Source organism: Phymastichus coffea, unplaced genomic scaffold (genome assembly GCF_024137745.1).
Source record: "Phymastichus coffea isolate CEN01 unplaced genomic scaffold, Cenicafe_Pcof_1.1 PCOF00018, whole genome shotgun sequence".
Taxonomy (NCBI): domain Eukaryota; kingdom Metazoa; phylum Arthropoda; class Insecta; order Hymenoptera; family Eulophidae; genus Phymastichus; species Phymastichus coffea.
Window position 1 is genome coordinate 5,503,915 of NW_026706829.1, and position 25,764 is coordinate 5,529,678.

Below are 25,764 nucleotides of genomic sequence, written 5' to 3' on the forward strand. Positions count from 1 at the left end.
GTGACGATGGCTGTTTCTAATTCTTTATTTTTGCAATTAGCAATGTTTAGAAATATTGTTAAGTCTTCTAACATCAGATCTAACTTATTTAGAAGAATTACTAATCGTCTGGTAAGAATAAAAATAGAAATGTTATTCTTATATTCTTGAAGAAAAATTGAATCAACGTTTGTAATACTCCTAACCTTTTTCTAATAATTTTATTTCTAAATTTATAAATGATAAGTGATTCGCAGTGAAAATAGATTATTTTTTATTTCATTAGATTTCTATTGGAAATATTAATGTTCTAGAAAAACTTTCATACAATTTTATATTTTTTTTACTTATATCATTTACACTTTGTTCTTCAAAATATAAATTGTGCTGTTTTTAAAGTGATTGTATTTTTCTATATAGGACAATGTGTCCTTATATTCCATTGCTACTAATCCAGCAGAAAAATCTGCTAGTGAAAAACCTATTGAAAAAACACCAAGAAAAATGAGTAAAGCTATGTTGGCATATTTGGAGCGTGCTAGAGCTCATGGTATGTTGACTGTTGTTCAATTGAAAACTTTTTCTTTACTGTTACAATTAATTTTGTTATTTATTTTTTTCCATTAGATGAATTTATAAAGAATGAAAGAGAAAAGTATCAGATAGGAAAAAGGCATTTAGCAAATATGATGGGAGAAGATCCTGATCTTTTCACACAAAATGATATTGAGGTAAATTTATATATCACCAACTTATTTTTTATTTCATTAATCCAAATATTAATACTTTTGTTTTTTTGCAGAGATCTATTGAGTATCTTTTTCCATCAGGGCTGTATGACAAAGCGGCAAGGCCTGTGATGAAACCTCCGGAAGAAATGTTTCCACCTAGAAAAGCAGCTGAATTTGATGAATTGGGAAAACCATTCCACACAATGTTTTATACTGCACAACCAAACTATTATAAATCACTTTATGTATGTTAGGAATGTGTTTTTCTGAAGTAATAGTATTTTGATTATATACTAATATTTTATTTGTAAACATTAGGATATAGTAGAAGAAATGCAGAAGTTGAATGAGATTGAGGATAGCATGACAAGAAAAGGTGTTGCTCCAGATAAAAATATTAGCATGTAAGCATTCTGAAATATTATGAAAAACTTTTTAAAATGTATCAGACCTTATTAATAGTAATATAAAAGTGATGAGTATTATAATATAAAAAAAAATTTTCAGAGATTTGAGTGGCTCTGACTGGTTAGATAAAAAAGAATTAGAAAAACTTTTTTTAGAAAATATGTCAGATGATAACGTAAGTTACATGTGTATTAATATTTCATTGATTAGTTAGAAACTTTGATGATTCATTTCATTCATTTAAATAAAATATTTTTAGTATGAATATATACAAGCAACATTAGATAGATTAATCAATCATCCATATTCTCACATGGTACAGAATTTCGTTATGAAATTTAGAAAAAAAATAAAATCACATGCAGAATCACTAATAGTGCCACAGGTAATCTACGTTTTATATTTTAAATTTCTTACTATTCTCAAGTTCTTTATACATTTTTCTTTTTCCACTTAGTTGGAGATTGATGAAAATGGTAGACCTTATATAACAGTACCAGGTATAATAATTAATAACCGACTTTAGTTAATATTCACGTTAAAATATTAATGGTTTTTCTGTTATCTTTTAGATTGTATGAGAAAAAGTGCTCGAGGAAGCGTTACCTTAAGAGGTAAAGGTACGGGAAAAATAATAGTTAATGGTATACCGGTTGAGAACTACTTCACTAGACATCAAGATCTTGAACAGGTATGATTAGTTTTAATCTAATAACGTTATTCATAATTCGTAAAGTAAAGTATTGAATTACAAGTAAATTAAATGCTTTATTAGCATTGCAACAGTGACATCGGTGGTGAAATAACCCTTTCTTTCGTTTTTTTTTATTTTATCAACATTGCTATCGTTTTGACCTAGACCTAATTATATCTTTTTGAGAGAATTCAAAGTAATATCCGTATGTTGATTTCATTTAAAAACATAAAATTTTTTCAAAAAGCACGATTAGGTCATAAACGATTTACTAGTAGAAAATATATCAGCAAGATTGAAAGTTTCAATTACAGTTTTAAGTAGTCGTGCTCTAGTTAAAGTTAATCTATTGCGCATTTCTGTATTTGATGAAAGATCTCAATAACCGAAAAAAGTAAATCCTTATCCAATGAATAGCACTGCATTTCTATCATTATAATTATTTATCGTCAAAAAAGATTCAACTATTATTTCTTTCTGCAATGGTTTAATCCTTCACGAAGTGGTAACTTTAAATCATGATGATATTATTAATCAAAGATTGAACTTTTCCTTCTACATAAGGTAAAAAAATGCCTAGTAAACAAGGTAAGTAATCTTTACTTTTTTCTATCTATATAAATTCCAGTGAACTTATTCCGAATAAATTATCTTATTAACGGACTGAAAAATTAAACTATGAAAAAATTAACTGTTATCCGGTGCCGTGATTAAATTCAAAGAATAAAAACACTTTGATCAGCAGTGAACTAGCAGTGAAGTAGTAGGAAGATGTGTTTTTTTTTTATCTGCGATCAGGGAATCCCGCTGTTAAGCTACATGAACAAGTGCCGACTATCCTCTGACGAGAGAGTATTAAAAGCCTTCATCCGAATCGGGGACTTTCTAAACTCTTCGAGTCCTCCTTTCGCCTGCTTAAATGAAATGTGTAAGTGTGGGTAGCTGAAAGTTACATATTTATATTTTGAATGAAATTTCAGATGATGTAACGTTAAATCAGCCATATCTATCATTCAAATTCACTAATGTTTGTTTATAATTTCTTTTTGCAACCGACAATACATCTTATCGAACGATGAAACATAATGCAATAACATTCAACTAGAAAATGTAGCCATGTTTATGTGAATTTTATAAATTTCGAAACGGTAAGCAGGGACTTTAATCAAGAGACGCAGCCCGATATTCATTCAAAGTACTTTCTCCAGTCGAAAAGAAAGGGAAATCGCCGGGTGTACGCTAACCTTTTGTTCCTCTTACAAACGGTGAAAGTTGCATGGTTGAATGAATCATCACGGATACGCGGTTCACCTTGGTATATGATTCACGCGAGATGCACATTCGTTATTTTTCAACGACACTTACGCAAGTTTTCGTCTTGTTGTTTTTCTTTTCATTCTTTTAGTTTATCAAATTTTATTATTGATTTGGTTATTGTTAGATTTTGTAAGTTTTATTTTCCCGATACTAAATGAAAAAATAACTTTCAACTCGCAATTTAAAAAATGAAGCTTGCATCTAACAAGTAATTTCGTATCGGAAATTTCGTATGAGCTTTAAATTTAATTATATATTCACGAAAAAAAAAACTGCGCAATTTCAACTAGTCGCGCTATCAATCTCAATAAGCTGCAGTCACATACGGGCAAAAAGCTCAGCGAGCGCTCGAAATTCATACAGGTTGAAATAGAACCCGTCAATGTGCGCAACGATTTCATTGAGATGCTTGTATTCATTTAAGGTGCTTCAATTGTTACATAGAGTTCAAAATGCTCTTGCTCAACTTGACATTTAAGCTTTTTTCTCTTCTCACTTCTTTTTTATCGAATCAATTCTTATTCTCAATGCATTAATATGTTTTTAGAATTTTGCTGGATTTTTAAAAGAATAACTTTTTTTAATGAATTCTTACCGATGATAAAGAATGAACACATGGTGTCATTCGTCAAAAGCATAACGAGCAATCATCGTTGAAATTTAAACAGGTGCGAGCTAATGATTTATTGCAAAGGGGAAAAGGAGTCCAATTGAGCTTTGAGTATGTAGATCAGTACACTGGGACGGTGCAATCGAGTCATCTGTAGTTTTACTTCTGGAATAGTCGCTTTATAGTTTTTAAAACTGTCTAGACATTTCTTATTTCACATTCGTGCAATTTTGCTCATTAAATATTTCCTCATATCAGTACAAGACGTAACTATACAACAAATTCGAGTGGCAACCGATCAACTTTTTCAATCCTAAAAGCAACGGTAGCATAGATGTAAGTGACGGAGTGTAATAGTTCAAACATTTTATCAAAAGTATTCAATGCACATCTCTCTCTCTCTCTCGCTCTCTCTCTCACTCTCTCTCTCTCTCCCAGTTCGAGTACATCCCTCTACTTCTCGTTCGCAGCGCGACTAACTGGTCGGTCGACTGCTGCGGGCCGTCGATTCAGTTACAACGCGCACGCCGGCGGATAAACAAGCAACTTTGTTACTGCTTGTCTTGTTCACATAATGACTGCTTGCAGTTCGTTGATACTTCCACCCCCAAGGAAGCTTCCACTGCACTACTACCATGATCTTCGCTCGACAGCTTGCTTGAAGGTGACTCTCCAACCGTCATCCAGTCTGTGTGTGTGTTTGAGAGTGTGATAGGTGCTTGAATGGCCCTTTGTTAGCTCATTTATTGCTGCGCACTGAATTTTATACATTTAGTGTGTGAACGATAAAATCGGTTGTTTCTCGTTGGTGAGTCTTCCACGTTCAGAGAGAAAGTTCAAGTGGCAATCGCGATCGAAGTGTGCGACTTTTTACCGTTTCGCGCTCGTTTATCTTACGCGTGTATCGTTGTGTTATATATAGCTGGAATTAGTGCGGTGAGTACTTCAAGGTTGTCAGTAGCGCATTTTTGATGGGTTACGCGCAACAGTAGTTATATGTGTGTTTTACGACTACTAGAGAACTTTTCTCAAGCCTTTCTCATCGCACGCGGAGTCCGCATGATTGTAACGCTGCTAATTTCATCGGTCGATTATCGAGTTATGAATCTTGATATTTTGATGTATTTTTTTCTATAAAATACGTTGAGATAATTTTTTGATTAACGCGTTCAAAAACGCATTGATTTAATATCTGATCTCTGTTTGGTTTTAACATCAATGATTTATATAGCCGAAGAAATACATTTTTTCTCCAAATGACGGCTTAATTAAATCCACTAATTTACAAGAGTCTCTATTCAAGAAACTATCCAAGATTGACCGCATAGATAACAATTGATTGGAAGTGTGCAACGTCCACAAAAGACTACTTACTATCGCGAGACGTGCGTAAATCTCGTCTTTGATAATTAATCGAATCTTCGTTAATGAAAAAAAAAATCACACGGCAAGTGGAATTAGCGTCAGCAAAGCTGCTTATTGCGGGAAAATGAAAAGCACCTTCGTGTCTCGTTGTTATCATGATACGGAAACACTGTGCGCTTATTGCAATTTCTTCGAATTCTCATTTGCAATTTCCATTTGACAGCGGCGATCGATTACTGTACAGTCTTGTAATTTGTTTTGAATTGTCGGAAAAAACGTTATTCAACAATTAAACTTGACTCATAAACAGACAATTTTCCGTCGCGTAAACACACATCGAAGAAATACCTTGGCAGGCATACAGAATTCAATTCAGAAAAATGTATCGCTGTCATAGCGTGGTTTTCTCTTCTTTGCTTGTATATCATATGTCGCTTGTATATTGCGGGTACAGTAGCGTGTAGCTTTTGCTTATTAGTAGCTTTAGTGTATCTTCTCAATGGAGATTAAATGATTACCTTCTAAATTTTAAAGTTGAAACGAGCAGGGTCCAGCTCGGGAAAAAAATTTGTTTTCATGCACGCACACTTTTCTCTTTTATGATTGCTTAACGTTTTGGTCGATACCTCGACGTGTTCGAGAAATACTTTAATTTTTCATTTCGTCTTTCAAATTAAAAAAAAAAAATTGAAAGATCGGTAGCGCGACGGCACTTAATCGCGTATATAGCTGAAAGCATAACGAGAACGGTATATATATAGACGGAAAGACAGTAGAGACATAACTATATGGCCCCACGATTTTCCAATTGACATTCGCTTGGCTGAGAGAAAAAGTGACGTATACATCGCGTGTGTAGTCCGCGCACGATGGATTCACGGAGGACGATCCAATTTTTGCAATCAAACCGGTTTATATTGCTCTTTTCTTTTTACTCGCGTCGAGTTGATCGTTCGTTTACATACGATTGTGTGTGCAGCGCTCGAATTGCCGTTTTTCTTGACACTTATTACTTTGGTTTTGATGCTAACTAATTGATACAAGCTTTAGTGCTTTACGTAAACGAATACCGAATATGAATGCGCAGTCGCAAGTAGGCGCATAGCGATCGGCAAATAACAGTTTCGTAGCGAGATAATCGCGGTGCAGGAGATGTTACCTGTCGCTACGTTATATACGACGCGCTCATCTCTGTGTACACGATGACCTTGGCATTGCGCGACTTTCAAAACTGCTCTGAACTCGAAATATTTAGTATCGTGATTCTTTCTGCACATCCTTTTACATTTGTGATGATTATTTGACTATATAGTTTACATCACCGCACTATGTCTGTTACATAAAGTCAATGTGCACTATAGCGTTTAATCCGTGGTTCTTATTGCGCTAACAATAATTATTCCACATTTCCCTGCAAACAGTAAACACTTTATAAGAAATATCTAAACGATTGCTTATAGTAACCCAATCGCAAGAGAATATAGAAGGAATTATTAAATGTTGACGTCAGTGCTTTTTTGACGACGGGTTCCATATAATATTTTGTTCCTTTTTATACGTGCATGATTCGATGGCTGTGTGTAAGCGGTGCTTTGAGATTTCTCCCCTTTTTTTCAAACTTGTTTACCTTTGATAACGTTTCATTCAAACAGGTACTCGTTAAGCTGACTCGTTCAAATCGCCGTGCTGTCGTACAGTGGGTTTATCGAGAAGTAAAACGCGTGGAATTTTCTGTTGGATTACATGTTTCTACATCCAATTCGAATTATTCCGATACAATAGAATTAGATAATCGGTATATTAATCGGCAGGAATAATGAATCAATCGTCGAAATTAACAATTTTTTTCGTTATATTAATTGAATGAGAGTTGGGTTCAGGTTAAAAGTTTAACGAACAGTTTCGACTAAAGATTTATTTTCTTTCAGTAAGTCTACATGTACCGGATCTTAACTTATCATCATCATGACGAGCAACAACGTCATCAACCACTTTGACAAAACCTTTCCGATTCTCTCGCCGCCAGTATCAGCGCGACCAAACAAACGCGTACAATTGGAACGGAGCTCGAGCAGCATACAATTTCCAGCCTCGGCCATGTCATTAGTCCACAAATCCAAAACCTCATCGTCATTACTTCTAAGTCGATGTCTTCGTGGCGGAGATCGACGCAGTTCGATGCCAACTGATCCGGATGATCAATCGTCCACATGGACACCCGATGAAGATCGTTGTATGGAATACGGAACACCGCCACCGATCGAAGAGCCACATTGTTACTCCATGTGCTTGAGTGAAAGTTCAACTTCTGACGAGAACAGTTGTGCCGTACAGGTGACCAGAGATTATGTGAAGACTCTGTTGATTGAACACACGAGAGCGTTAGGTTGTAGGATGCACATCTTGGAAGACTTGGAGAACGGCAAGATTGAGCTCGGTTCTTTAGGAAACTATTTAGATTCGTGCAAACCTCAAGAGATCAACGCGATACTATTGTACTCGAGTTTTCTTGGTTACGGAGAATTTATACCAGTAATCCACAGTCGCGGAGCAGATTTATACCACGTGGAACTTGAACTCGGTATGACGTCTCTTCATTTATGTGCCTTCAGCAACAGTCTCATTGGAGTTCGGTACCTTCTTGAGCAGGGCGTCACCATTAACTCTCGAAAACCACATACACCTTTTCATTTTGCGGCTTTCGGTAACGCGTCCGATGTGGCACAATATTTTTTGAAACTCAACTGGAGTCAAGAGTCACCACTTGGCGAAGAGACAGTTCTTCATGCAGCTTCGAGAAATAGTGCAATAGACGTATTGCGAATCATCGCTCCGAAGAATCTTGCATTGAATAGAATCGACAGTGCTGGTTACGCAGCAATACATTACACAGCTGAAAGAGGTGATTCTAATTGTCTGAAAGTTCTTCTGGACGCAGGTTGTCTGGTGGACATAGCCACGAGGAAAGGTGAGACGGCGTTGCATCTAACAGCGGAAGCTGGTTGCGTCGAAAGTCTCGAGATGTTACTAGCTAAAGGAGCTAATCCAGCTTTGAAAAATAGAAGATGTCAAACGGCATTACATCTTGCAGCGAGAACACATTCGCTCGAGTGCGTCGAATCATTACTACAACATTCAGGCAGTGACCCGAATGTGGATGATAATGACGGCAGAACTGCGCTACACATGGCACTTGGTAGGTCATTGTTAGCCTACGACGTTACGGAAATGCTGATCAGCTGGAAGGCACAGGTAAACAAGGCTGACAAGTACGGTTACACGCCTCTTCACGTGGCTGCTCTTAACGAGTTGTCACAGTGCGTTGACATACTGATTCAACACGGTGCTGATTTGAGCGCGAGAACCAAAGGCGGTACTAGTGCTCTGTCAATCATCCTCAGGAAAACACCATCGTCGTTGAATTGCTTTAAGCATAGACTAGATGCGTCTGTTAGTCTTCACCAGCATGGATCTGCCGCTGGAGAGGTTGAATTAAGATTAGACTTTCATCCTTTATTGCAACATCAACAGCAAGGCGAGATCGGTTATCTGGGTACTTTTGTTAAAGAAGGTTACAAGGAAATCTTGGAACATCCATTGTGTCAGTCATTTCTGCATCTCAAATGGCAGAAGATTCGGAAATACTACGTTGGCAGATTACTGTTCTATCTACTATACGTCTTGGTTCTCACTGCTTGGGTTATCACGGCTCTTGCGCATAATTGTTACAACGAATCTCATGGTCAATTAGACAATTCAAGCAAACCTTTGTGTGCCAATTCTACCGGCCTCAACGGCTTTCTTTATAGACACCCGGTTGTATTGGAAATCGAGTGGTACGCTCTGGTTGTGCTTACAGTATTAGAAGGTCTGAGAAAGCTAATGGGTATTTTAACATATTCGAGCTTGAGGCAATTCTTCACTCAGGCAGAAAATATGGTCGAGTGGTGTGTGATCGTCAGCGTATTTGCTACCTCGTTTGTATTCACCGGGAGAACCTATACTTGGCAGAGTCACGTCGGTGCCTTCGCTGTTCTCTGCGGCTGGAGTAATCTCATGCTTATGATTGGTCAGTTGCCAATGTTTGGTGCTTACGTTGCCATGTTTACTAGCGTCCAAGCTCAGGTTTTCAAACTGCTGTTAGCCTACGCTTGCTTGTTGGTCGGTTTTACCGCGAGCTTCTGCGTCATATTTCCGAGATCCAAGTCCTTCAGTAGTCCACACACAGGTCTCATCAAAGTACTGGTAATGATGACTGGCGAGCTGGACTTTGAGGAATTGTTCTTCCCTGGCGAAGAGGAAGGTGGCAGACCCGTCGACGTTGGTGGCACATCTTGGATACTATTGCAAGTCTCGGCTCAACTGTCCTTTGTACTGTTTTTACTCTTCGTTACCATCGTTTTGATGAATCTTCTGGTAGGTATCGCTGTACACGATATCAAGGGTCTACAGAAAACAGCCGGTCTGGCTAAACTTGTACGCCAGACAAAACTCATCTGTGATTTGGAGGCTGCGTTATTTCTTGGTCTTCTACCACAATGCCTTATGAAACTATTACGTTGGACAGCTCTGGTACTTCCTTCACCACTGAAGGCTGTGTTGACTGTACGACCGTTAAATCCGCGAGAAAAACGATTACCACGCGATGTTCTTACTTGCGCTTATAAGGTTGCTCGCGAACGTAAGGGCCATAATTTTTCGTCTACTCTACAGAGTAAAAGGAGTAATAGCACTATCTACGAGTATCAGAAGTTTGACTTCAATTCGTCGTGTAGAAGAAGAAATACGGCGATGATAGATGATGAATCGACTTTGGAAGAAGCGGCGAGATTGAAAGAAGAAGTAGCAGAGTTGAGGAAGATTTGCGAGAATAATAATTTGCTGATACAAGAGCTAGTCAAGAATTTTATGGGCGGTAAGTGACTTTGAAGGAGATTTTGTGATAATAAAGGGTATTGCTGTTCGAAGAAAAAAATATTAATAAATACTCAGTCGAGAGTCTCACTTTTATTGAGATAAAATATTGCTTGCGCTAAGTAGCTGAGTAACAAACGCATATATTTACTACTCCTGTTGTAACATTTTTAGATATAGCGATCCATTGTACAGTGTAAATATCTATCGATCGTCAATTAAAGAATATTCACCACATTTTAAATATTTTTGTAATCATTGATAAAAATATTATTTTTTATACGATTGATCTAAATGTAGCTTTTAATTTGTTTACTTCGTAAAGTTCATTTTATAAGATTTGAAATCTGCGTACACTGATTTAAGTCTAAGCTTTTCAAAGTTTTTATAATAATTAAATCGCATTGTAATATAACATAGAAAACTCGATTAAATATAGCGATATTTGTTGTTTTTTATGGTAGCCATTGCGATCCAATAAGCTTTAATAATTAAAACATAGTAAAATCAACCCATTAGTTTTCAATTTTAAGTTTTTTTTTTTTGTAGAGTTTTCAAAACATTTTTATGGTTTTTATCATTCCATTATATAATAAAATGCAATAAAATTAAAGTGCAACGGTACACTGACAAATCAATTAGATGAACATTGTTTTGATAGTATGACTCATAAAGTAACGTTGTTAATTAGTGTAATAACAAAGCATAAAGCCAAATATGAAGTTTGATGATGTATACACGTACTTTGAGATTCTTTGTATGAACTGTTCAATTCTTTGGTCGTTTCAAAAAATGTTTTTTGACAAAATATTGTTGATAGATATGTTAAGAAATGAAATATATTTGTATTATTGTGGACAATACGAAAAAATCTGATTATTTGCATTTAGTTAGCATCCATTTTTCATGAAGTCTACATTATTTATAAATAAATTGTAGTTATAGAATTTTTTCAAAGATTCTTTATTGATCCTTTATTCATATTAACAGCATTATTTTATTCATCATTCTTAACTAATATATTAAGTAGAAGTAAAAAGTTATTTATTGAAAAAATGTTATTATTCTTTGAGTTATGCAAAAAATTACAATAATCAGTAATCTAATAAAAAGTATTTATTATATAAGCACGTACAAAGAATATAAACAAAACTCAGTATCTCAAATAAAAAATGCAATTTTTATCGCACATAAGGTATGAACAATGAAAATAACTTATTTTCATGACGACAAAATTATTAAAAAATTATAACGCAAAATAAATTAAATATAAATCAATGCTCGTGCATTATCAAACAAACATTTAATTAGAAACATTTCTACAAAGATTTCACAAACAACAGAAATTAATCACATCGTTTAAATTTCTAAAATCCATTATTAACCAAGAAAATATAAAAAATCAGATTTTTATCAATCCCATCGTTCCAAGTAGAGGATATACATATACATTCACACACACACACACACACACACGTATGTGGTCTTAAGAACACAGGTCAGTCGTCCTCCCCCAGCACCTTCTTATTTTTAGGTTATTTTGGTGATATTTTTAGGATTTTCTCCCGACTCCTTAATGCTCTTCTCCTTTTTTAAATTTTATCCATAAAAATGAAATTATAATAAATACAAATAATAGTGTGCACTGTGGGTATTGAGGTTTTCATTTATAATTTTAAGTATTATTACAATGTTGATTATTCTGTATCTTAAAAATAAAAATGATGTTAGTATAAATATTTCACAATCAATAATTCACTGAAAATCAAATCGTTAAGAATGGTACGAAATTCTAGAAACTCTAAAAGTTTTCATGATAAAATTATAAAATTATAACTGAAAACTCTTATTTTTCAAAGGATTTGAGATTTTATTGAAAAATCATAGAAGCCAATGTAATGTATATACTTAAACAATAGTTGATAAAGAATTTTTCGATTTAGTTTTCATGCTCTTCATAATTAATTCTTATACAAATTACTGTGTTTTCAATACCAATAACTATACCGTTACCAATTAATCACTGATTTCGATACCAATCTCTGTGATACCAATGCCAATGATTGCGATACCATTATCAACCATTGTGATACCATTATCAATCACTGTGACTCCAATACCAAACACTATGAAACCAATACCAACCACTTTAATGCTATTACTAATCACTGTGATTCCAATGTCAAAGACTAAGATACCATTGACAATGATCATAACTTCATCACCAATCACTGTCATACCGTTATGAAGTACCATGATTCAGAAAATGTTATAATTACTATTTATGTGAAAAATTATGCTTAATCTATAAATATAACTTTTTCCTTATCTGGTGGGGTTAACGAACGGAGCCCTATTAGTGCGTGCGTGCGCGCGTGTGTGTGTGGGTGTGCGCGTGTGTGCGTGCGTGTGTTCCATATACTATTATTCGCATTCAGTCCAAAGACCAGCATTTTTAAATAGGAAATTCGAATTTCGTTCACATTTACTTATAATTCGTGCTTGCTCGTGAGAGATGATTATAAAATAAAAAAATAAAAAGTGTGTCGAGAAAGACACGTTTGAAATTTTGTGCAACCATCGTATCGCTTGACTTATTGTTAAACATTCAACATATACTCAACCAAGGCCATTATATTGTACGAAGGTTTGGTTTTTAATTTTATTTTAGATATATGAACTTTACTTGAATATTTAAAAAATATTCCTAGACGTGTTTGATGTGTAGTTTTTTCAAGTTTACTTTTTTACACAATTGTAGAGTTATAATCGAAAAAACAGACGGATCAATTTTAATTTATAAACCATTATTGATAATAAAAAAAGAGAGATAGTTTTATTCTGTAGTTTTATTTGAAGAGCTGGTCATGCTTATTATTAAAAATTTATCTCTTAAAGCGTGGCCCTCTTTTTCAAACAACACACGTGAAAAAATGTCACCTATAAATCGTAAAGTAATGGTGCAGGGTATTCTAATTTTTAATGTCTTTAAAACAAACATATACCGTCCAATTTATTAGAAAGGGTACCTGAAATTTTATTAAGCTGAATGGAAAGAAAAGACGCCAGGACTTTTTCTGAAGATGTAAGTGATCTTGTATTTACGAGTGATAATTGAGTCATTGTATTTTTATTTAATTTAAATTGAGTACCGTTTTATACTTTGAGAGCATTCAAGTAGTGTGGTCACTAAAATATATCAAACTATTTGATATTTTACTTTTGAATAAATTATTCATTGATTCTCAAAAAAAAAGCTTCACATTGTCGCCACTTGCATAGGATTGTCAATAAAACCGTGGATATAGCACGTTTTGACATTAAAGTCGTAGGCATTAGGAAAATAAAACGTTATAACGCATGTTTATCCCAACAGGTACATAATTCAAGGCTATTGAACCGCAAAGAATCGTATGACAAAGTAATTCCCGTTAAATTCGGTTGTGCTCCGTGATATTTTGCCGAACACGAATTTATATTCGGAAGTGTTGCGCATCCGAAAGGTCACACGGAAATTCGGATTTTCGAGGCGTGTATCCGTTTCATTCTCAAGCGTAGACTATACAGTATACTTTTAAATCATTTAATTAAGAGACTGTGATTGGTATCGCACAATAGCAATCAAACAATGATTACAGTTTTTATAAGCCGTGAGATAATATATCGAGCTTATCAGCAGTAAAAAAGCTGCGCGTGTATATTGACACTTAGATAACAATGTAGAATGATTGGACTATAAAAAATTTTTAATTTATTGACGTTGACGAAATCTATAATTTATTGATTTCAAGTTTTGATTAGACATATCTATTCGAAGCGATGTTGACCTTTCTATTTTTTGGTAATCTATTTTATTGCTAGGTTTTAAATCTGGTCAAGTTATGCATGTAAAAGCCAATATTTTGTACCTAATAATAGCAATTATCTGAAATGTAAATGATCTTTGATATTCTTTCCGAAGTCAATATTATCTTTCGTACGTGTTGGAGTTCAGTAATTTATTAATCGTATGATAATCAAAAATGATTTGTTATTGAATTCTCAGAATTTCTGTTTAATATGAAATAAATCTCATTTCAAATAGAAAACAAATTTTAATGTCAATGGTTTTATTCGACTACAATAATACATTAACTATAACATAATACATTTAACGAATTAATAGAGATGTGAAGACGCAGAGTACTTCACAACTAGATCAAGTTCGTTATATACCTACTCAAAATTCACATAACCTTTAGCAAACGCATTTTCACTTCATGAAAAATTAATGTGAATTCTAAGAAAAAGCAAATCTGCACTATAATCGTCAATCATTACACAAAGCTCGTTTAGTAAAATAAACAAAACGTCGAGCGCATAACAAAGAATATCGTACATATAAAAAGTCAAAGTCAGTATGAAAATTTCGTGAGCTAATCTGTCAAGTTCAGTGTACAGGCGATCCTCGACAAGGCCGCGAACCCGCGTCGCATCGTCTCGCATCGTTGACTTTCGTGGGGAGTACACACACGGAAGAAGACCAAGGAACTATAGATAGTACTCGACGTGGTTATACGTTGCAGATTCTTTATGCATAACAAATACTTTTGCGGTTTGAATGCGTGTACGTTGTGAATACATTAATATTTAGTAATCTGAATATTTTATTAGTATTTTACTTTTTGCTTCCAATTTGGAAATTCAAGCTATTGACAAGCCTCTTCGTGTCTTGTTTATTTCTTTTATACTTGAATAATTGAACGATTGTCATACACACACACATATAAACACATCGAAAATTATTTTCTACAAAGTAATTCTACAAGTTTTTACGAAACGATTTATACTTTTCAACATCCGACCATCAGCTGTCGAAAAAAATCATTCATTACTGTTATTACAGAATAAAAGTATATTTTCAACTAAATCCTAATCTCTCAATGATACTTGTCACTCGAGTCAAAATTGCAATTACGATACATTTCCGCAAACGTATTTTAAGTCATTCATCGAAACATCAAGAAAAGCAACGTAGCTACACATAGGCGTGACACAACTGATCGTGTATGCGGGTAGCCGAAATGAAGTCGCGTCGCGCTTACTAATAAACTCTCGCACAGGGCCGTTACTTACGCATGGGTCCTTGCCATTATCTCCCACCTGCACGTTTGACAATTTTTTTGTCTTCATATATATAAGCATCTCGATTGTACTGGCAGTGCCAGAGTGAATCCTTGACAGTAGACTGTTAGTGCGATCATTATACTCAGTGGAAACGTGGTGACACCGAGTGTCTGATTAGTGATTTTTTCTCGAGTGCAAAGGATGAAAATTTTTTTTTGTTCTTCATAGAATTTTCGCATTTTATCAGAAAAATAACAAGTTTCGTTTGGTCATTGAGAAAAATAGGCAGTGCAAGACATTGGAAATCAATCAAATCAAGCTTATCACCGTAACATCAAAAGCTTAAAAGCTGATGATTAATTTGTGAGCATGCATTGTTGTACATGCCTACGTCATACCTCAATTCTTCACACGATAAAATACTTTCATTTCATTTTTAGCAAAATCGAACTGAGTATCGTAAAGCTTCAAAATCTTCCGTTTCAGATATCATGAAACAAAGTCCAAAATTGTCCCAAACATTAAACTTCTTTTCGGAAGTGAAAACAAAAGCGTGTACAACCCCCTAAAAACAGGAGAGAGAGAGAGAGAGAGAGAGAGAGAGAGAGAGAGAGAGAGAGAGAGAGGGCAGTGGCAACATTGAATCGGCGCATCTAAGCACTTCTGCGTGTGTTCTTCAGTCAGCGACGAGCCAGCGGCGCAAGCGGACGTGAGTAAAATCAGCGAGCTAAAGTGGCTCAAACAAGCGCACAGTGAACGATCATCATCATGACGATCCTCGGACACAAGTACTACGTCACCCGACGAGGTGACATTTTCGTAGAATAATCTGCGTGATTTAACTCCGCTTGTTGGCTACTGCGCAAGATGTTGTAGAGAGAGACTTATATTTTTTCAGTGACAAGGTTTGTTATATTTTATTTAAATTTCATTAGAGCTGGGGTTGCTCGTGTGTGTAGTATTAATTTACCCTAACTGATACTAATCGATTATGCACTATTTTTATATTGGATTAGTCTATTTTTATATTGGAACTTTCGTTAGTATCTTCCTTACGAATTCTTTTTTCTCGTGTAAAAAAAAATGATAATATGTAATGTTTTCCTATTCTTTCAATACAAATTTTACTGTCGGTAAATTAACCACAAGCAATCCTCCATGCACTTGACACTTGTAATTTTGATGATGTGGAGAAAATATTATTCGTAATAGTGACGTCAATACTTTAACGTGGTGATTTTTTATTCAAAGGTCGCTCGCGCGTGTGTGCATGATGCGTAAAACTATGTAAGGAAGTCGATTGAACTCATTTTTCGCTTTATATTATCTTTTGCCAATAGAGATCGAATTGTCTTTCTGTATGTATATTCAAACGGTAAGCTTATCGAATATATTATGGAACGATGAAAGTATCAAGAAGTAACAAATCATGATTGGATTAAAAGCTTACAGTCAGCGAAAAACTGCAAGTTTCGAGTGTAGAGTTTGAATCGAACATCAAAAAATAAAGTTATTCTCTAAATTTCAATGACTCAAAATAATTTAAAGTAAATTTATCAGAATCTATCATCATTATAAAGCTAACCGTTTGTTAAATTTGCCAGTATTTACCCGTGTACGAGATACAACAAAAAATTGATTTTACTTTTACCAACAACAACATTTCAAGCAAAATACAGTTTTCCTTATCAATTTTTGATTGGAAAAGGGAAAGCATCTTATCCACGAGAGTATTTTTCGTATGCGTTTTAAAAGAGGCCATTGTAGTGATTTGAACACCTAAGCTCTCATTCTGTTCGTCATTGAATTCTCTATACTCCCTCTGTCAGATTTTTTTATCAAGGATATAATTATCTTTTATGGAACCATAAAGAAAACTAGAAACTTTAGTAAATTAACTAATATTCGGATAATAATAAAAATAATTCTATGACTGTATCACTAGTCGTCTTTATTAAATATTGATAACCTCAGTTCCAGTAATTTTTACGAATCGTGCACAGAATAAAAGTATTATTTTCTTGTTAAAAATAGATGGTATCGGCATATTTTCACTGACTATGAGACCTTGATACTGAATTTTCAATTGATTAAATATTGTTAAGTAAAATGTGTGCATCGTTGAAAACAAGAAAACAAAATCAAAGAGAAATTTACAATGACTAGATTAAAATCTTTCAGCAGCAGACGAAGAATGTCCCGCTCGTGGAAGCTAAACGGTTTACCGGAGGAGCCGGAAATCATCATGAACGAGCGACCACAAGTCAACATGCCACCAAGATCACCGCGTACCGAATATAGAAAGCCACGACATTACTCGTTAGGCTGCATTTATGAGCGCCGTACCTCCAAGGACTATTTTCGCGGACGACTGGCATCCATCTACAAATCTCGTCGTAACTTACGACCGTCGATCTTCCTAGAAAAAATCGAATCGCAAGACAACGGCGAACACGTAGAAATAGACGCCGGCACTCCACCCCCAGTCGACGATTCGCTATTTTTCGACCGTGAAATCGAGGCACTCAAACACGTGAAGGTCGATGGTACAAGCTTAAAGACAGCAATGTGGGCAGCGGTTAATGTCGTCGAGATGAAAGATCTTCTGGAGATGGAAAAAGGTAATTTGATGAAAGGTCCGGATGGTAAAATACTACCGAACGCTGATCAGAGGTTCAAGAACATTGCCTTTCTCTGGGCATGCTTTCGTGGCTTGGCTCACTTATTGCCGAAATTGGAAGAGGCGGGTGCTGATATCGACTACGTTGAATCTTGTACCGGCATGAACTCCATACTCGTTGCGTCGCTGTCAAGTAGCATCACATGCTTGGAGTATTTAATTAAACGAGGCGCCGATGTTAATTACGCTAACACCGCGTTGTATTACACTCCTCTGCATTTCGCAGCTTTTGGGAGTTCAGTCGAAGCTGCCGAATTGCTGATCAACAACGGCGCAAAATTCAATTCGTCAAGTTACACGGAAGTCGAGCCCGTGTTGCATTGTGCTGTGAGAGCCAGAGCCGACAAAGTCGTAAAACTCCTGCTAGATAAGGGAGCCAGCGTGGTGCAGAAGAACAGTCAAGGCGAGACGGCTCTGCACGTCGCTTGTTTTGTACAGTGCATCAGCTGTGCCGAACTTTTGCTGTCAACAGATGGTACAGATCCAAATGCCGTCAATCAAAATCACAGAACGCCACTTCACTACGCTGTTATGAACACATGTTCGTCGCCGGAACTCGTAGAATTGTTGATCAAACACGGCGCCTCGGTAAATGTCAAGGACAAACAAGAATTGACACCACTGCACATCGCCTCGTTAAACGAACAATCGCAGTGCGTCGATGCGTTGATTTGGGCTGGTGCGGACGTAAGCGCCACTACGAAAACTGGTCTAACAGCTCTAAACATCATCTTGAGAAAGATACCAGAATCTCTGCAAGTTTTTCGACAAAGACTCGACGCATCGATTAGACTGAAACGACCTGTGCCTCACAATCGTGAGTTTGAGATGAGGCTACACTTCGACTTGTTGTTCCCCAGTAATAATCAGTGTGAGACAAGCTTCATCAACACATTCGTGCAGGAACACCAGAAGGATTTATTGTCGCATCCTCTAGTCATGGCATTCCTTCATCTCAAGTGGGAGAAGATACGCAAGTTTTATCTTATGAGGATTTTTTTATACGCCCTTACCGTTATAGTCATGACTACCTACGTACTCACGGCTCTCGCTTACAGATGTTACAATGTTGGCGAAAGCAACAGTTCGAAGATTTGTAATAATAAGAGACTTTCAGGTTTTTTGTTCAGGCGGCATATCATCGAAATCGAGTGGTATGTTTCGTTGATTCTTACCTGTGTCACTATACCTAGAAAAGTATTTGGCTTCATGGTATACAAGTCGTACAGACAGTACTTCATGAATATCGACAATGTACTGGACGCAATCGTGATCATCAGTGTTTTTGTGACATCTTTTATTTACACTGGAAGAACGTACGATTGGCAGAATTACGTTGGTGCTTTCGCTATTCTTTGTGCCTGGACAAACCTCATGCTGATGGTTGGTCAATTGCCTGCTTTCGGCACCTATGTTGCCATGTTCACTCACATTCAGTTTGAGTTCGCGAAGCTACTTCTAGCTTACTCTGGCTTATTGATTGGGTTTACCATAAGCTTTTGTGTAATATTCGTGGGTGAACCGTCGTTTGGCAATCCGTTTACTGGATTAATTAAGGTACTCGCGATGATGGCTGGTGAATTGGACTTTGAAGGTCTCATCAATCAGGATGATATATTGCACGATGGTTCATTTGTTCTTTATCATCCTTTATCGGTTTGCTCGCAGATATTGTTTACTCTCTTTATTGTATTTGTCACGGTTATATTGATGAATTTGTTGGTTGGTATTGCTGTACATGACATTCAAGGATTGAGAAATCATGCTGGCCTTACCAAATTAGTTAGGCAGACCAAGTTGATTTTGTTTACGGAGATGGTGCTGTACAATGGAAGAATACCTTATACTTTTAAGAAGTGGATGTCCGACCACAAGATCGATGTCGATAACCGTAAGAGAGTATTGGTTGTCAAACCGCTGAATCCTTTAGAAAAAAGACTTCCGAAAGATATATTGAAGTCTGCTTATGAAATTGCCCAGAGAAATGCACCACTTGCTGATGAGGATGATGTGAGTCTTAGTGAACATGAGGCTTGGATGAAACAACAGAGTGAAGAAGGACAGGATTCTATTCTACATTCAACTCTCGACCAGTTGTCGACACAAATTAAATCCACGGAGAGTGATATCAAAGATATTAAAGAGCAGTTATTGGATACTAACAAGATGTTGAAAAGTCTCGTTTCGAGAACGCAGAGGAGATTTTAGAGATATGATTTTAAAATCGAGCATTTATTACGATCTGATTATTGTAAAATTCTCAAAGGTATTTATATTTTTCATAAAAGTGATTTTTGAAATATTTCTTTTGATGGATACGTTTTTGTTTAATGTTGATAATATTAAGTGTCTGTACTATGACAACATGCTGTGAAATATGTATGTTTATATTAAGGTTGTGAGATTCATGTAATGACATTTGTAAAAATTAGCACACCTAGACAATTTCTTTCTCTTTAAATTTACATATATAAGTATAGTAGTAATATGTTAGAAACTAAAAATGTCGACTTTTATAATGTTTACTCATATACACGTGTTGTTATATTCATTAATGCTAATATTAATCATATAACGTGAACTGTTTTTTTTTACTTTGTTGTATACACAGTTTTTAACCAATAAATTAAAAACGAGAGAGTTTGAAATAGAACTTTACATATTTAAAATTTTATTTAGAACATTTATTAGTACAAATTAACATTTTTATAGAATAACTTAAAATGTAAGCTGCGTTCTTTGCGTAAACATGTGCATTTTGTCCGAAAGCATTGATCACATCGATTATAAATAAAATCAGTTTTCGTAAGATTTATCTATATTCTGAAATAAATTTCATGTATAATTCGTAAAAGCTGGAAAGTTTGTATGTGCAATAAAATATAATTTATAAAATTACCATTACCTAATCTATGCATTCTATAATTTATGACTGATACAACATTTATTCTATCAAATTTTTACAGAAAACATTAATTTTCTAATCATCAATTAATAAACGACGTACATATGGCAATATTTCAATCACGAAATAAATCATGTAGGCTAACCGGATCCGTAGCATGAAAGGAAATTCCACATTCTTTTAATTGTATACGACTTAAATGATTAAAAACAATTTTACAAAGTAAGAACTTGAATAAATAATAAAAAAGAAGAACTTGAGTAATAAAAAAAGTTAAGAAAAACGCATTATTTCAAATAAAAACGTCAATTATAAGTTTATATACGGAATCCGCTGATTCATCTTGTCGCATTGCATAATTGATCAAGGCAGAAATACGCGTACAAATGACAATTCGTAAGCAAAAACAAAAAAGATATTTTTGGCTTATAAGCGATTTGCTCTACTGAAACAATGAGATTCATTCTTAAATAATACTTTAGCAAAAAAATATTAACACGATACAGCTGTAGGATAATACATTTATGTACACAAAGTCTTTGTCACTTTTTGATTGATGATGCAGTTCTTGCTTAGGCTTTGTTTGTTTTTGTTTCATTATAATGACGTCTCGAAAATTATCTTCTAAATCGCTCATATATATACGTATAAACTTATTCGTTGACATCTTGGAAATAATAATGTGTACCCACCAGACCGTCGTACCTTCATTTCCCAACTGTTAAATATTCGCTTGGTTATTGAGATTATTTTGTCAAATTAAAGATATTCTACTCTAATTTAGTGACATTTCTTATAATCAAAACGCATTACCAATTGACATCACAGAAATGATAAATGATTGAGCACTAAAACTGAAAACTATTAAATTTACAATTTTTGCAAACTGCCAATTTTACAAAATAAGAATATTAAAAAAAATAAGAGAATATTATAAATTGTAACAATTTTGAACTTTTTAATGTTTTATCTTATAGATAGTATTCCCGCTGACATTCACAGGTTTGCTAGATTCCATAGATGTGGAAGCGCAGGTGCGTGATGGTGGCCCCACGGGTCAGTCTGGTTGTATTCGTTGGGGAATCTCCTGGGGTTTACGTAGTTTCGTCGATCTCGACATGATCGAAAAAATGAGACTAGGTAAGTCGACATAAATGTTTTTATCATGTTGAAGTTGGCTATATCTAGATTTTGTAGATTTATTGATCGATAAGTTAATTAAAAAAAACATAAGTTTTCTAAAACTTGAATTAATTTTGTTGATCTAAATTAGTGTAAAATATTTTATTTTCCTTTGTCTTTTTGTCAGTATATTTAATTATTTATTAACAATAGTAATGCTTCTAACACTACGTAGTTAAGCAAAACTTTCTTTTACTTTTAGCTGGATTGCTGACAAGAGATTGGCGTAGACGCGAAAGGAAGAAGTGGGGTCAAGAAGGTGCTAGAAGAAAATTCACATGGAAGAAACGTTAATTTATAGCCAAATTTTATTTATACATGTCATAGATGCATTCTTTGCTATTATATTTCTGAAGTCTCGTCGTTATAACGTTATAATATAAAATCTTTACAAAATATTATTTTTATTTCCGATTAAATTACATTTTATCGAGAGGTGTAATTCCTAGTAATGTCATACCGTGGCCAAGTACTTTTCGAGCAGTGTGAGTCAATAAGAGCCTTTGGTTAGCTAGATCGGCTGGTTGATCCTTTATTTTTAGATCTTTAAAACATAAATTAATATGATACCTGAAAAATTTATTTAACATCTAATTAGTAGTTGTTCTTTTATGAAAAAATTGATCTTTTTCTATTTATTCATTTATTATTACTGAAAATAGTATAAATTTTACTCACACAAGATCAAACAGATAGTTTACCAGAATGCATGGCTCTAATTGCAAGTAAGATTCAATCAAAGCTTCGTCATACTTTAACAATCGTAGCATCAAGTTATCAGCTACTGCTTCTTTGAGTAATTCAGGCCTGCACTCATCAGCAATAGTGGCTGTTGAATACAGTTCTAGACTGTTGAGTCTGCAATGTGTATACTGCAACTTCACACCAGAATGAATCTCAGACTAAAATAAGATGGTATTTGGAATTATATAAAACTCATGCAAAAAATTAATTTTCATTAAGCTTCAATTATATATGCAGGAATTTACGTCTAAAGCTTTATCCCAACTAAAGTCATAGTCTTGATTTCTCTTATGCCTCAAGTCATTAATAATCATGGCAGAAAGTCCAAGTATCTCTGTACTTGGATCATTACTATCTAACGTAGCTTTTGTGTCTGAAAAAATATTTTAATTTAATACTTATTAAATCATTTCAAATAAAGAAGAAAGAATTTAACCATATAATAACTATGGTTAAAATTAGTGAAATATAAAACATACGTGGATTTTTTAATTGCTTCTCTCTCATAACATCATGCATTTCATCTAAAATATCTTGTAAAAATATTGCAGTCCCCTTTCTGGTACTCATTCCTTTGATTTTACCAAATTTAACATGCAGCAGTCTATCTGCCCATGGATACTTCATAGCTTTCAAAATATTTATTAAATTTCTAAAATGATCTATTTGTGCATTATCAACAACATAATACATAGCATCGAACTGATGCTTTTCGAATCGATTTATTGCAGCTGCAATATCTCTGGTAATGTACAAGGATGAACCATCACTTTTAATTATTGGTATAGTTCTATTATTGGTATTTACAACTTGTCTACCTTCACTATCTGTTTTTAGTAAACTATGTTTGTACAGTTCAGATATTACTGTAGTTATTTTATCTATACGATACATAGACTCCCATTCATATTCATCAAATTTAATCCCTATTCTATCATAAGTTTTTTCTAACTCTTCCAATGTGTATTTTCTGAAAGATTCCCATTCCCCAGCATTACTTCTGTCACCTTTTTCTAGTTTGTTAAAAATATCTTTAGCTTTTTCAGCTACAGTGTGATCCTCTTCTGCAAGTTTGTTAGCTTGAACATATGCATTATACAGTGTCTTTATGGGATTACTTTTTAAATCATCCTCTGTTACTTTAGCTAAAGAGAGACCTAACTGAACAAAACCAAACTGTGTACCCCAATCACCAAGGTAATTAATCCTTTTAACGTTGTGTTTGAAGAATTGATTTAAATTAGAAATATAATTTCCTATGACTGTAGATCGTAAGTGTCCAACATGGAATGGTTTTGCAATATTTGGAGAGCTAAATTCAACAATAACATTATTCAACTTTTCATCAAGAAGATTAGGAGGTTTTATATCCTTTTTCATATCATTAAACAGCCCTCGAACCAATCTATCTCTCTCAACATAAAAGAATAAAGCATTCGATTTTTCACTGATTTCAACTTTTTCAAGAAAGTCATCTGATCCTTTTTCCATTAATTTAGGTGCTATTTCACAAATATCATACTGATTAGTTTTCAATGGAAGTGTAAAATGAAAATGTCGACTAAATTTCATAATGTTTAGTTTTAGTTGTGCACTGACAGTGCTTGATTTGACACTTGATTTATCATTTTGTAGTGCTTGTGAGATCTAAAATATAAGAAGCTCGATAAACTACAAATATTTTAGAATGTTTATATGTATACTCGTTTTAGTAACATACCTTTTTATGTAACATATATCTTAAATTATTACTCATTTTTTTTGGAGTTCTTTAAAAATGTATATATTATTCTTTTTTATAAATAATTTTCATTAATATTCATCATTTTTTTAAATTATTTTCGGCATTTTTAGGAATCTTTATTTATAGGTTAGATCATATGGGTGCAGACGACCAATTACTATTACTATACCGACTACACGTGCTTCCGGCATTATATTTGAAAATTTAATATATGATGATGATTTTGAAAGTATGAATGTATTGTAAGGTAAAGAATAAGTATATTTCGATACAAATGTGAGAAATGATTTGAGCCTTATGTAAACGTTTGCGCTTGAGCGAAACAACGGTGAAAACACTTTCTCGCACATGCAGTATCCTAATTTTATTGTTCGATTTGACGTACACTTGTTTTCTCAAACAATCAAGTCCTCGCGACACTGACTGTGAATATTAAATAGCAAATTCTAGCCCTTTAAGTATTTTGAATTAAATGTATAATAACTGAACTAATGAAAGTAGAAGTAATTAATTAACATAAAATTTACCTATATTTATTATTTATATATCACGTTATTATATTTTAATAGTGGCAAGTTCACTTGAAAATACATCGGTGATAATTCCATTTCATTATTGACTTGACTGAAGTATAACTTTGCGAATCACAAAAATCAACTTTGACGTCAATTTTTTTTAAATTAATTTTGTATCGCTTCATTTTGAAGAATCCATTTAAACATCGTTGTTTACAGATCTTGATCATTAGTTTTTGCAAGAATAATGAATATAAAAATAGGAATACGAGTCCAATATGTGGTTTGTAATTCACAGACTTTCAAATCTTTTGCAACGATTTAGAGCTTTTCCAATTAACTTTGGCTTATAAAAGCTCTAGTTATGACTTGCGTAGTAATTAAAAAAAACTGCGCCCTCTATAGTATTTAATTCATATTAGTTTCACGTTATCGCATTATCTGAACTCTACGGCTCAAGAAAACACCTGCAGCTACCTGCAGCGCTACTCCTGAGAAAGTGCTGCTACCGCAACAGCACGAGAAGAGAAGTGAAGGGGGCAGATATTAGATAGAGTGATACCGGGAGAGCCGTCGCCATTTTGCTCCGGAACGACACACCAACACACATACGTATTACCCGCGAGAATTTCCCTTCCCTTATTATACACACACGAGCAAGAGCTTTCAGTCAGAAAATCTTCTCGGTATAACCTCAAAAAACTGTTACGTCTGTAGATATTAATGCAGAAAGTTCGTCGTCATAACGAAATCAACTCGCCGGCGAGGAGACAGCGAGAGAGAGGAGTCACGCGTGCCTTAACGTCAGTGTGTGTGCGTGTATATGTGCGCGTTAGCGTTTGCGAATATGTAAGCGGGAGAAAGATAGAG

General features: G+C 34.5%; 3 protein-coding genes across 5 annotated transcripts; 2 read left to right on the top strand and 1 right to left on the bottom strand.

Annotated features, from left to right (window-relative positions):
- The first annotated feature begins 2 nt into the window (after positions 1–2).
- LOC131675303 (small ribosomal subunit protein uS9m-like) lies at positions 3–22,301 on the top strand. 3 transcript variants are annotated; one of them, XM_058954230.1, is made up of 11 exons: positions 3–111; positions 400–529; positions 607–710; positions 782–955; positions 1,029–1,114; positions 1,218–1,293; positions 1,378–1,503; positions 1,576–1,618; positions 1,691–1,809; positions 21,687–21,849; positions 22,094–22,301. In XM_058954230.1, the coding sequence occupies exons 1-11, from the start codon at positions 7–9 to the stop codon at positions 22,183–22,185; spliced, it is 1,218 nt and encodes a 405-aa protein (XP_058810213.1). In that variant the 5' UTR covers positions 3–6; the 3' UTR covers positions 22,186–22,301. The 3 variants fall into 3 exon arrangements, 2 of the variants coding, with proteins under 2 accessions (XP_058810213.1, XP_058810212.1); XR_009303032.1 differs by lacking the exons at positions 3–111; positions 400–529; positions 607–710; ... (5 more) ...; positions 1,691–1,809; positions 22,094–22,301 and adding exons at positions 15,823–16,029; positions 17,306–20,070 and having other exon boundaries at positions 21,687–21,816; XM_058954229.1 differs by lacking the exons at positions 3–111; positions 400–529; positions 607–710; ... (6 more) ...; positions 21,687–21,849; positions 22,094–22,301 and adding exons at positions 15,823–16,029; positions 17,309–21,650.
- LOC131675301 (transient receptor potential channel pyrexia) lies at positions 4,009–10,929 on the top strand. The gene is made up of 3 exons (XM_058954228.1): positions 4,009–4,075; positions 4,178–4,403; positions 7,033–10,929. Exon 3 carries the CDS (start codon positions 7,070–7,072, stop codon positions 10,025–10,027), a length of 2,958 nt encoding a protein of 985 aa, XP_058810211.1. The 5' UTR covers positions 4,009–4,075; positions 4,178–4,403; positions 7,033–7,069; the 3' UTR covers positions 10,028–10,929.
- On the bottom strand, positions 22,161–24,706 carry LOC131675304 (probable arginine--tRNA ligase, mitochondrial). Its single transcript, XM_058954231.1, has 5 exons — positions 24,356–24,706; positions 23,115–24,282; positions 22,881–23,008; positions 22,570–22,793; positions 22,161–22,461 (listed from the first exon to the last, which is right to left on the bottom strand). The coding sequence occupies exons 1-5, from the start codon at positions 24,389–24,391 to the stop codon at positions 22,311–22,313; spliced, it is 1,707 nt and encodes a 568-aa protein (XP_058810214.1). The 5' UTR covers positions 24,392–24,706; the 3' UTR covers positions 22,161–22,310.
- Between the last annotated feature and the right edge of the window lie 1,058 nt (positions 24,707–25,764).